Source organism: Podarcis bocagei, assembly GCF_964188305.1.
Source record: "Podarcis bocagei genome assembly, chromosome: 6".
Taxonomy (NCBI): Eukaryota; Metazoa; Chordata; class Lepidosauria; order Squamata; family Lacertidae; genus Podarcis; species Podarcis bocagei.
Window position 1 is genome coordinate 70,549,073 of NC_138130.1, and position 13,001 is coordinate 70,562,073.

At 41.6% G+C, this 13,001-nt stretch overlaps 1 protein-coding gene across 2 annotated transcripts; it reads right to left on the minus strand.

Annotated features, from left to right (window-relative positions):
• Nucleotides 1-365: 365 nt before the first annotated feature.
• Nucleotides 366-10,559, minus strand: TRAT1 (T cell receptor associated transmembrane adaptor 1). Of its 2 annotated transcripts, none has more exons than XM_081199089.1 (6): nt 10,051-10,559; nt 6,407-6,523; nt 3,932-3,968; nt 3,383-3,456; nt 2,873-2,931; nt 366-1,543 (listed from the first exon to the last, which is right to left on the minus strand). In XM_081199089.1, exons 1-6 carry the CDS (start codon nt 10,070-10,072, stop codon nt 1,280-1,282), a joined length of 573 nt encoding a protein of 190 aa, XP_081055215.1. In that variant the 5' UTR covers nt 10,073-10,559; the 3' UTR covers nt 366-1,279. The 2 variants fall into 2 exon arrangements, with proteins under 2 accessions (XP_081055215.1, XP_081055216.1); XM_081199090.1 differs by lacking the exon at nt 10,051-10,559 and adding an exon at nt 9,514-9,608.
• Nucleotides 10,560-13,001: the final 2,442 nt, after the last annotated feature.

Genomic DNA, 13,001 nt, shown 5'->3' on the forward strand with positions numbered 1-13,001 from the left:
CAGATGCTCTATGAATGTCCCGGACACTGTAGAGCATATTCTCTTTCATTGCCCATTGTACAGTACGCTCCGTCAACGCGTGCTGTCCCCTCTTTTGGGTGGTCTGGAACCCCAGCAAGGTAAATGTGCGGGATTCTGCCTATCCGACGTTGACCAAAGGGTTACGGCGGGGGTAGCCGAGTTTTTGGCTGCGGTCCTCCAAGGAGCAGGTTAACAAGGAAAACCACTGATTTTATATGTATATATATATATATATGATTGTAGCCAACTGCTGCCTTTTTATATATATTTCAAGGCTTTTACATGTTATTTTCCTTCTTACGGTTTTATTTGCATAATGCCTAATAAAGGTTTGATTTCAACACTTTAGTCTTTCCGGTATAAGACCTAAGGCAGGCATAGGCAAACTCTAGCCCTCCAGATGTTTGGGACTACAATTCCCATCATCCCTGACCACTGGTCCTGTTAGCTAGGGATGATGAGAATTGTAGTCCCAAACATCTGGAGGGCCGGAGTTTGCCTATGCCTGACCTAAGGGCTTCCTTTTATGGACTAGTGCTCTAGCTACATAGCTATGTGCCCTGGTTTGTACATACCCGTTTATGGGAATGGGGTCAGCTCTGAAACAGTATGAGGGGAGAAAAGGAATTTCCTGTGTGAATCAGGCTTATCTACATAAGCACCCAGTCAGAGTTTCAGTTCAGTCAAGTCTCCCATTAAAAAGTTGATGTGATCTAGCAGTCCGACAGTTTTCCGGGTCATGTGGCCAGTATGACTAAACCACTTCTGGCACACGAAGGACTGTGACGAGTGCCAGAGTGTATGGAAACGCCATTTACCTTCCCTTCACAGTGGTACCTATTTATCTACTTGCACTGGTGTGCTTTCGAACTGCTTGGTTGGCAGGAGGTGGGACAGAGCAACAGGAGCTCAACCCGTCGCGGGGATTCGAACCGCCAACCTTCCTATCAGCAAGCCCAAGAGGCTCAGTGGTTTAGACCATAGCGCCACCCCATATATATATATATATATATATATATATATATATATATATACACACACACATACACACACACACACACACACGGAGTATATTATTTCTCAGTTGACCATCTACTTGGCAATTGACCTTGCTAGTCCAAGGTCAGATAAATGTAGAACTATTACTGAACGAACATCCTTCCTATTCAGCTTATTAGTTTTTAAGCTACCTGGTATCAACCCAGTTGTTTTCCAAGTATTTTATCAGCTACAGTAACTCGGCCGGGTCAAATTCCTACTAAAAATTGGCATCATTCATAGTGTGAATTAACCCAAATAGTTTGTGAGGATCCTCATGAGTTGGATCCTCAGACAGTTTATTCTCAGCGTTCAGTTGTTCACTGTTGAGGTAAATGCAAGAGTCTGAGGGCAAGTTGCTGCTTCTGGTGAGTTGGTTTTCATCCACTTCCAAGGTAGGATATTTCTTTTTTCGAGGGTTTTTGTGTTTCCTTCTGACACTGTGATCCAAGGAAGCATAGCACATCTGACGCTCGGCTGTCTCCTACATGAAGGCAAATAATAAGTAATTCATATTAGTTAGTCATGGGGTTGTAGTTATTTTTAAAAGAACCTATGAGGTTGCAGTATGTGGGGTTTATTACATTAGTTTAACAAATTATAAGGCCAGCGCATCTGTCCCCTTTTTTAACTTTCACACTGAACACACCTGTTCTGTGACCGACATGTCATTCACCCTTGTCATTGCTCCATGCCATTCCTTTCCCTCTGCCTTCCGCCATTCTTCTAGGCTTTACCTAGAATGGATTTCTGTGCCAAAACACTGGCACACTTTCTCGTTAGGCAAAAGGTACACGCCTTGCAATGGGCAGGTAGCACAGTGCATGCCAGTATGCCACCTCACGGCTCGTCACATGAGTGGCTGTGGCATGAACATGTGAAAAAGGCTGGGAAATCACTGCACAAAACCCCCAGGTTAAGGGGGCTGCAAATGGATTTCTCCAGAATCACCTAAAGCAGAAACGAGCGGTAAACTTGCTCTATACTTCATTAGTTTCTCGGAAGTGGCTCTTATGTTGTGTGGAAGCTCGAATATAATGCTCAAATTAAGAGTGAGGGAAATGTAAAGAAAACAGAATAAACTAGTGTGAATGGAGCCATTGTTTATTTGTCTTACTCTTAGGTTTGCAACAGTTTTTAAAAAAAACAACCCACTTTGTATAGTGCCATGCACACTGATGGTGCTTAATAACTGTTTATAAAGACTTTAAGTGTAAACGCAATACAGTTGTACCTCGGGTTAAGTATTTAATTTGTTCCGGAGGTCCGTTCTTAACCTGAAACTGTTCTTAACCTGAAGCACCACTTTATCTAATGGGGCCTCCCGCTGCTGCCGCACCGCCGGAGCACGATTTATTTTCTCATCCTGAAGCACAGTTCTTAACCTGAGGTATTATTTCTGGGTTAGCGGAGTGTGTAACCTGAAGCGTATGTAACCCGAGGTGCCACTGTAACTGTGGAGTATAAGGAGAAAATGTATTGGGGCTATTCAGTGAACTTTTGCAGAAGCACTAGCAGAAGATGACTTGAAGTGCAGCACCTTAAGGCATCTGAATTAGGTGCAAATAGTGGGCCTTAGCAAGGTTGTGAAAAGAGCTTTGTGCAAATGTAAAGACTGGTTTGCGGGGAGAGGAAGGGACTTTTATTAAATAGCATTCTTCCTGGAGGTCAGAAGAGGCCTTCTGCTAGTAGAAGGGCACCAAGCTGACAACTGAAGAGTATCAGAACATACGATTCTGGCATTTACATTCACACAAACAGCTCCGATGCAAAATGTCAACCTTCTCTAGAAAGCAAGTCTCCATAGTAATACCTGTACTTCATTGGCAGATGTGTGAGGGTGGGCATTCATTTGTTCATAGCAGCTTTCATCTGGAGATTGTATGAAACAGAACATTTTTTAGAAAGAGTTGAGTAATGCTACCAATGATTTAAATATCCTGCGCTGAGCTGTAGCAAATTAATTAGAATCTGCAATATGGCCGTTTTAAACATGTCATAAAATATGAAAATACATTTAGAATATTCCCTGGGCTGTTAAAATACTATGATAGACATGCGTCCGGTTATCAGCATTTAATTTCTTGGGGGGGGGGGAGCTTTTAAAATCTTCAAATCTAAATGTATCTGTATATATTGTATACGACTGTACCTTTGAACATTGTACCCAGCTACATTGTATTCAGCTGTGCTAAACGTACTGCAATAGTCTGTTCCTTTTCAATAAAAATAAATAAATATTCAAATCTTTGCTTACTCTCACAATAAATGCTTTGACATATTATCCTAAGTGCAGGAGGCAGACGTCTTAAGCTCAACTTACTTAGTATGTCTTGATGGTGATGATGATTCAGGTTGTCATAAACTGGGCATTCTTCAGTATAGAACTCACCAGAGCTGCAAAAGAAATTATAGCTATAATGTATGCCACGATGCAAGAGAGTCTGGTTGTGCTACAGCTGATAGAGTTCTGTTTGGCAATCACGAGGAGGGGATGGCCTTTTTGGTGGTGGTGCCCAATCTATGGAATCACATCCCGCCCGCCCGCCCCCGACTAAGTTGGACAAGCACCAACATTAAGGTCCTTTTGTCACATTAAACATTCCATGCTTTCACGCTTTTGCTAATGCTTCATTTTCAATAGGTTGGCTATTGATGTTAACCCTGGACAAGATTTCAGCTGCATTTTACATGTGACAGTTTTAATGCCAATCTTGCATTTTTAAAGTTGTTCGCAGTCATGTGAATGATGTGAAAAGCCGTACAGAAATGTCTTAAATAAGTATTTGTATTTATATGTAATCAAGATAACCTTCCATACCAGCCCAATCACTTTTCACCCATAAAAAAAGAAAGAAAACATTCGCCATACCTTGGGTCATATTGCTGATAGTCTTCATATATTTTATCTGGAAAATATTTTGAGCAAATTAGGAAATCATTTCACACCTTCATTTAACTCATCTTCTATAAAGCTGTTTTATTATTTTTAATCTTTCCTGACTTACACCTTTCCAGTCAGTAATTAGGCGCAGCAGTCTAAATTTAACAGCTCAGGTTTAGATGTTATCCCCTTAATAAGTTCAGTTAATCCATATTTTTGTACATTTTCTTGTGTCTAAGCAACTCTGCAGTAAAAGTGTGCAAGAGAAAAGCTTTCTTAAAACCTTTAAGATCCCAAATTAAGTGATCAAAATGTATAGTAAAACCAGAACTGAGTATATCTAGCATGTGCAAAGTAACTTAATAAAAATGAACCCAATCATCCTTGGTTGAACTCTCCCACAGGCGACCAGCTAGACTCCACCATCCCTCTTATTCGAATGCATACAAAAATAAAATAGTTCCTACAATTTACAAAGCACATTTTTCCAGCCTGTCTTGCCTGCAGAATTTACCTTTTGTCATTTATAGTGGCAGGAGCGCAGCTCTTTGTGATCATGTCCAGATTAATTTCAAACTAATTCCAGACTTCTACTTCCACATAGGAAGCAGACTTAGGTAAAAAAGGGTAAAGGACTCCTGGACAGTTAAGTCCAGGCAAAGGTGACTATAGAGTTGCAGCGCTCATCTGGCTTTCAGGCCAAGGAAACCAGCGTTTGTACAAAGACAGCTTTCTGGGTCATGTGGCCAGCATGACTAAACCGCTTCTGGCGCAATGGGAAACTGTGACGGAAACTAGAGCACACAGAAACGCTGTTTACCTTCCAGCCACAACAGTACCTATTTACCGTATTTTTCGCTCTATTAGATGCACCGGATGATAGGACGCACCTAGTTTTTAGAGGGGGAATGCAATAAAAAAGTATTCTTTAAAGGGAGTGTTGAGCAGAGCCTGTATGCATCCCAGGCTCTGCTCAGCGCTCCCTTTCACTAGCTGCGTGTGTGCGGGGCTTGCAGGCTTTCCCCCGGCTCTTGGGGGCTTTTGGGGGATAGCCGCATGAAGCCTTCGCAGGGCAGCGGGATAAAGGCTCCCCTGCAGAGGCTTCACGCGGCTAAGTCAGAAGCTAGAACAGCTAGAGGGAGAACTGCGCAGCGCTCCCTCTAGCTGTTCTGGCTTTTAGATAGCCCGCTCCCCTGCGGAGGCTTTGCGCAGCTAAGCCAGAAGCTAGAACAGCCAGTGGGATCGCAGCGCAGCTCACCCCGTTGCGGGGATTCGAACCGACGACCTTCCAATTGGCAAGCCCAAGAGGCTCAGTGGTTTAGACCACAGCGCCACCCACTCCCCTTCCACACAGGAAGCAGACTTACACAGAGAGAATATGGGTCCCTAAAGCCCAGTATAGTCTTCAGAGTCGGCTATGATTGGCAACAACAAAGTCTCACACACCCAATATCACAGAGTGACTTAAAATACAGCAAAGTCATAGAATTGTAGAGTTGGAAGGGACCAAGAGGATCATGTAGTCCCCCTGAAAATTAAATTTGTGACCTTCTGCATAGAAAGCATGTGTTCTAGCCCTGAGCTCTCATTACTCCTCACATTACTGAAAACTTACTATGGCATTTTTAACGTGTATTATTTTTGTATATGAATTACAAACTGATCAGTCTAAACACAGATGACATTTACTTAAGAAAAAATAGCATTTAACTTTGCTCAAATCTAGCCTAATTCCTTGGCACTGAAAGAAAATGCTGAATAAATATTTGTGATTTTATATAACACTGGTACTCTCCCCATTATTATATTGGATAACTGAAGCTTTGGTCGCATTAGGGAGGAAACCATTTTACAGAGTTCTAGTAACTATTTTATTTATTTTACAAGATTTATATACGCTTGATTGTTGTAAAGCCTCAAAGTAAGATATAAAAATAATAATACAATTGGGGGGGACAGTTAAAACCAACTAAAAATATTTAAAACATAATTAAAATGAATGATAAGCTATAAACCAGATTAGACACATATCAGCATTCTACATGTCTAGCTATGTTTTTCCTGAACTAAAAAAGGTTTTTAGCAGGCACCAAAAAGAGTACAGGGAAGTCACCTGCCTGATATCAATAGGCAGGAAGTTCAAAAGTGTGAGTGTTGCCACACCAACAGATCAACTTCTTGCAAATGTGGAACGAGCATCATAAAGTGGTTGAGAGGATATATATAGGGGTCAGGCGATCTCACAAGTAAACTGGTCCCAAGCTGCTACGGAAATTATATACTACCAATAACACCATGAACTTTGCTTGGTTGAAAATCAGCAAACCAACACAGGTCTCTGAGCAAAGGGATTATATGCTGTCAGGATATCACTCCTGTTAGCAATCATTCGACAGCATTTTGCACTGACTTCTGGATGAAGCACAAGGATCTCATAAGCCAAAAAAATCTACTGCCTCTTACTTTTCCTTTTCTTTTCCTTCAAGTAGTACGATACATTCTTCGCCAAGGAAATAATCATAATTGTCGTGACAAAACCAAGAGGTACCCAGCAAGGGATACATTGAAAACAGTCCATTTCTATAATAAAAAAGAATATTTACACATATTAAAAATAAAACAACCTTTACATACACACACACTTCATAATTATTGTGACTTTCTATATTGGATCAGATTGTTACAATTAATGTTTGATGTTTTATTATGTTTTTTATATGTGTTGGAAGCCACTCAGAGTGGCTTGGGCAACCAGGAGGAGGATTGAAAATAAACACCTCTCTCCCTGCCCCATCAATGTGGTCTGTCCATCTATGTCCCCCACCCCATTCTGGTTTTTGTACCTATAATTGTAGGATGTGCTATAAACTTTATAACCTCTTACCACTTGAAATCCTGTTCAACTGCACATTCAGTCGCCATACCCACCCTGGCTTCTGAGGTTTTTACAGGCCCAGACCACACCCTTTCATGTTTATTTTCATGAGCATTAAAGGCTAGAAATGTGCTCTATTTTTAGAAGAAAAAAAGATGGTGTGGGTAGGCCATGGCTCATTATGCACTCGAGTCAAGACCAACTTTGGTCTTTGTGCAATGCAGCTACAGAATAGTGGAATGCACAGAGTCCTCTGGTTCTCTTTTCAAGGTACTTCCCTTGGGGAAAGAACAACACATCTTTGCTGCATAATTGTCTCACTTGCAGGACACAGGAGGAAGGAGTTGGTCCATCTATCTCAGCACTGTCTAGCCTGGATGGCAGTGGTGCATCCATCTTTCCTAGGCTACCTGGAGATGTCAAGGCTTGAACCTGCAGCCTTCTGCATGCAAAGCATCAGTTAGACCACTGAGCTACAGGCAAAGGGCTGGGGGTAGGATCTCTAGCAGAAAAATGGCACAGGCTGAAAGGGTTTGGGAGAAAATCCTCTCCCCTGCGCAGTGCACAGGTCTTAAGTCTTCCACTTTCGTTTCCAGTCTCTCTTGCCCCCATTTTGTACAACAAATCCAGGAACAAAATGAAAGAAACGAACAGCCATTTTCAGACCAAGCTTCCCTTGAACGTCTATGTTTTCAGACGCATGCTGCTTAGCAGGGCCAATTGGTGCCCATTAGAGCTGGCAGGGCTGCTACAAAGTCATGGGGTGTGGCCAATGAAGACTCTGAAATAGGGCCATTTGTTCTGATTTTCTCTCCATTTTCCTCCCTTGCACCGACAGTGTGGATACTTGCAGATCTACAAATACTCAGCATCTAACTAAATTGAAAATTGTCTGTCGTTGGTACAGAAGGGGCTCACAATGACACGGTTGTTTCTCTGCTGGGAAACAAGGTGTGCAGCCTCCACCTGTTCTGGTTCTCTCCTTTTGCAAAGAAGCAGCAGATACTTAAACACTGCACTTTATCAGTACTTAGCACTCAAGTGTCTTAAATTGGTTCAGAAGGGCTCCCTGAGGTCTCAGTTGTAAGCTCCACTGAATTCCATAGGGATTGCTCCCTGAGAAGTATGTGCAGTACAGAACTGCAACCTGAATTAATTAGTATCTCCGCCTGTTGTTGTTTGGTGTCAATTTCCAAGTGGGCAGCTATGTTAACCTGTTGCAGCAGGAATAGCAAATATTTTTTGTGGCACCTTAAAGTTTAATGAATTGGTTATGACATACGGTTTTGTGGAACAGAGTCCACGTCATGAGATGCATGAAGAGTTAACCTAAGCTGGCAGGCACATATAGGTTATGTAAGCAGTGAGGTCAAAGGGAAATAAAATGCAAAATATACAGCAATTTTGTGAGGATGCCGTAGGGCTTGAATAGGCCTGAAGAGATATTTAGGCCAGTATGTTATGGAAGCTGTAATTAACAAGATGTCTATTATATCTGACATAATGCTGTTGATCCTGTAGAACAAGTGCAGATCAGGTGTTAATATACAAAGCCCACAACAACTTGTGCCCAGGAAAACTTGAGGGCCTATTGAGTGAGCCCTTTTAATCCAGCTTGATTGCTGAGAACATCTGGAGGAAGTTTTGTTATTTGTTCCCCATGTAGTAGCCTAGATGGCTTCAACAAGAAGTCAGGTATTTAGTTTGTGTATACACTGCCCAGTTTAAAATGCAGCTAGGCTATTCTTTTTCTCAGTTTGGAACAAAACTGGTTTGGTGCTTTTTTTCCAAACAAGAACTTGCTGGAACTCAGTTCCAGCACCTATCAGGTGGGTACCGTGGCCAGTATAAGAGAAACAAGGGAGGCATTCATTGTGAGTTCTGGCACCTATTTTTCTAGAACAATAGCACTGAGGAAAACCATCCAAATGCAGTATTTCATAAGAAACCACAGGATAGATATGGCTTCTGTGTGAACAACTGCCTCCAAGACGAACAGTGGGAGCACATTGGATGCAGAAGAAACAGGAGTGTTTCCAGTAGTTTCCACTGGCATCTTTCAAGCAGCTCATGAAAACTTTTCTATGCCTCTACAGCTGAAAGTCAATGGCGCCCACCTGAAAGGTGCTGGAACTAAGTTCTGGCTGAAAAAAAGCCTTGTAGAACCTAATAAAATTAAAACGAATGTGAGCAACTCAAGCTAAATACACTGCTACGTTCAGTATATTGTGTCAGAAACAGGTAGCGTGTGAACTTTAGGATTAAGCCTGCTTACACCTTACTGACTTAAAACAGAGAGGTCATATTTTTCTCAATTCAGATTGAAGTTGGATCGGTAGGAAACACATCAAACAGTATTTCATAAGATATGGATTGTGGCGTAATGTTGTGTGTACGTGATGTCCCAAACCAGCAGTGGTAGCACACTGGATGCAGTATATATGGAAGTGTGGACATAGCTAACAGTCTTTTAGGCACCTGCTTAAGAAAAAGGCTAGGAGATCCAACCATCCAGGGACCATAGTCCTTTGAATGAAAAGACTATAGTTTATTTTCTACTCACTACATACCAGGCAAATGAAAGTAGAATCTGCTTAATACTGCACCTATAATTTTACCTTTACCTAAAAACAAAGAAAACATTTTCTCCAAACCCTCAGCAGTATAAATAAGTTCCTGTAGCAGTGACCCTTACCAAAAGCAAATCCATTAAGGTAGCAATCCTATGCCTACTGAGAAACTCTGTGGGACTTCCTTCTGTGAGTAAACACGCATACAGTAGTTTCTTCCTGCAAGTTACTGAACAATATAAAATTGGTGTAAACAAAGTAATCACCTTGATGACCTTTCAGGATGGGCTTGAACATCTTAAAAAGGGTCTGAATCTCTTGAAAGGTATCTTTAAACAGCAGTTAATCAGAACACAGTTAATTGGGTTTTTAATATTCAAGCTGCGTGGCTTCAGAGGGTAAAAGGCACAGCATAAAAAGCAGCTTTCCCTTAGATCAGGTAGCAATTATAAAGCACAAACATTAATTGTACCTACCAATATTAATGGAATTGTTCCTCCACCTAATTTGAGATTATCTAAGGTTTATGAAGATGACAATAATAACTAGTCATCATAATAATTAATGCAAGTGTTGAACCATAAGATTTGTAACCTTCTGCAAAAATAATTAGCCTAAATTAGCATGCCCCAAATTACCAGTAATGAGGAAAAGGTACATACCTTTCAATTTCCTGCCGTTCATAAATTCAGCACTTTCACCCGAACAGAAACAAAAAAGGTTTCAGAGTTGAGATAACTTTACAGATTATGCGGGATGCGTTTACTTGGCCCAATTTTGAGTCAATATGGGCACCTGAAGCGCAAGTTTAAATCTTTGTAGATGCAAACAGGAAACAGAGTAGACACCAAGGCTTCTTCTCTAACAACCACGGGACGTGGGCTACGATTCCCCTCTCTTCATTGTTTTTTTAAGAAAGAAAAGATAAGATGTGTTCAAGTGATGCATTTGAAGTGTGACACTGAGAGCTCTCCACCTCCAATCGAAGCACTCTTGAGTGGAGCCTCTGATGAAGGATTCACATAGAACATGCATTGCATTGTGGGGATTGACATTTTTCTGTCATTAAGACAACAATAACACTCATTTAGTGCAGCCTCTCCTAATTTCTGAATCCAATTTCAAATTGTGGATCTTGACAAGCCACGAGGCAGAAATACAGTAAGAGGCTTCTCACGTCTGACTGCTCTCATTTCCCACCACCGCGGCGGCATCATTATGATGATGAATGAGTAGAAGGGGGAATGGAAATCGCTCCATATAGCGCAGGATATAGGCAGGGGGGTGGGCATGTTATGCATACACTGCACATGAGACACCCTCTACTCCCTCCCCTGCTTTTGCTGAACAGGTTGGATCAACAAGTGTTTCTTTTCTCCCCCCCCCCACATTCTTCCCTGCCAACAAATGGTTAACAAACGGCAGCCTCTGATTAGCCGTGGTTCCAGGAGGGAAGAGTTTAAAAGGAGAGGATTTAAAAGGAGACAGTTAGTTGTGGGAGTTGAGAGGGTTGGAATTATGGAGGTTGGAGAGGTTGGGAGATAGGTAGGGAGACAGGTTGAGGTATAAAGAGTGAATGGGAGAAAGAGCTGGTTCTGGGAGGGAAACAGCTTCCACTCTAAGCATATTGTGAAGGACAGAATGTGGTGTCCTGTAGGAGGAATAGACTGGAATTTTACTGGGAGGCAGAGGTTGAGCCAGGAGAAGTAGGAGCTGGAAAGGAACAGCCTACTTGGGACTCTAGTCTGGAGGGGAGAGATTCTTCTAAGGAAAAGAATAAACTCCCAGACTCAGTGAAGGGAGGGGGTGTGGAGAGCCCTTTGATCTGAGGACAAATACAAGAGAAATCACACTGTATTCCTGAAGCAACCTAAGTTGAATCCCTTTGAGTGATTTACTATCTTGCCTTAAATGAATCTTTATTGTTTATTTAAAGAAAACCAGTCTGAGACTCCAAATTACTAGTTACCCCCTCACAAAGATCCCACGCAGGATTCTCTGGGCTAAAAATTCAAGGGGAAAGAGACCTTCAGGTAAAGGGTTTTTTAGTGAGGTGGGGGGGCAATTTAAGTGAGAGCGGGCCCAACGGCGTGAGAGGAAAAGGTGCTGTCATGCCCGTCCCAGCAGGGCCCCAAAGTGGAAGGGAAATATGCAAACTTTTGCTTTTTCTTCAAAGGAGCGAATAACCGGAAGAAGAAAGGAAAGATATGCACTTGGGGAGGATTCATAGTTCAGTGGTACATGATTTGCATGCAAAAGACTCTAGGTTCACTCTCCAGCATCACCAGATAGGGCTGGGAAATAACCCTGTCCGAAACTTGTGACAGCCACAGTTGGGACTGGCAGCAAGAAGCAGGTCGTGAAATGAGAGGAAGTGCTCCTTCAGATAGCTGGGGCCCAAGTCACTTAGGACTTTTTATACTAATAGCAGTCCCTTAAAATGGACTAGGCAATGATCTGGTAACTAGTGCAGCCCCTTTAAGAAAGGATGTGAACTCACTGGAAGTATGCTTGGATGACTGGAGGTCTGCCAATTTTCAACAAGCTTCTGCAGCTGTGCTTGTAAACCTGGGCTAGGCAGCAAGGAGCAGATGATATTTATCTTCATGCCACATGTGGAGCCACTTTTAAAGCCTCAGCTGCAGAGGCTGGTTAAAAAGTTGGCCACCCTAATTTCAGTCACAGCTGACTCAGGGCATGTGCTCACTAATCAACATTTGCCGATTTTTGTCTCTCACTTAGCAAAACCAAGATTTTGCTAGGGTTGCATATAACACAGAGAGACCTGCTGGACTATTAAGAACAAAGAAATGAATAAGGCTGCAACATTTAATTTGCTTCCTGTGCTTTTTGATCCATGATGACCCACTTGAGGGGGGGAAAAAATCAAAATCCATAATTGGGCTATACCATTATTACAACATTTTCATTGGTCATATTTTATTGGTTCTAATAAAGTAATGACAGGCTCTGGATTTTGGTCAGTTGAAGGCTGCAGTTCTATACTAATACTGTATGCCTGATCGTATGTCCCATTGAAATCAATAGGCTTTACGTCTAAAAAGGCATGTATGCGATTGCTCTGTACATAATTACTAACTTTTTCATATAGCTTTTTCATTAACTGAAAGGTTACCCCCAATTTATTGGGCAGAAGATTTTTGTTTTCCTTTATATTTTTTAAAAATAGTTTTAATACAAATACCTATAAAAACTGTGGCAAGTGTTACCTTAAGAGAGACATGTGTCCTTCTACCTCATGCAAGAGGAAATGTCTTTTTAAAATTATGCCTGCTATGACAAATGTGTCACATCTAAAAAACAAAACATGTTGTTTCCTTCAGAAATGTTATTTGTATGTGAGATTTTATGCAAATTTGATCAATTCACTCACTCAGGGTGGCATTCCAATTGAATCATGTGCAGAGCCATTGTAACCGATGGGCATCAGTAACTGCACATTGGTTTCAATAGATCTATTTTGAGTCTGACAAACCCTTAGTTTTACTTAATTAGCATACAACCCTAAAAATAAACCATGGCCTTGGTTTTAAATAGCATTTAACTGTATTTGAAGACAAAGGTGTCTCTCTTGAAACCATTACTTTCATAG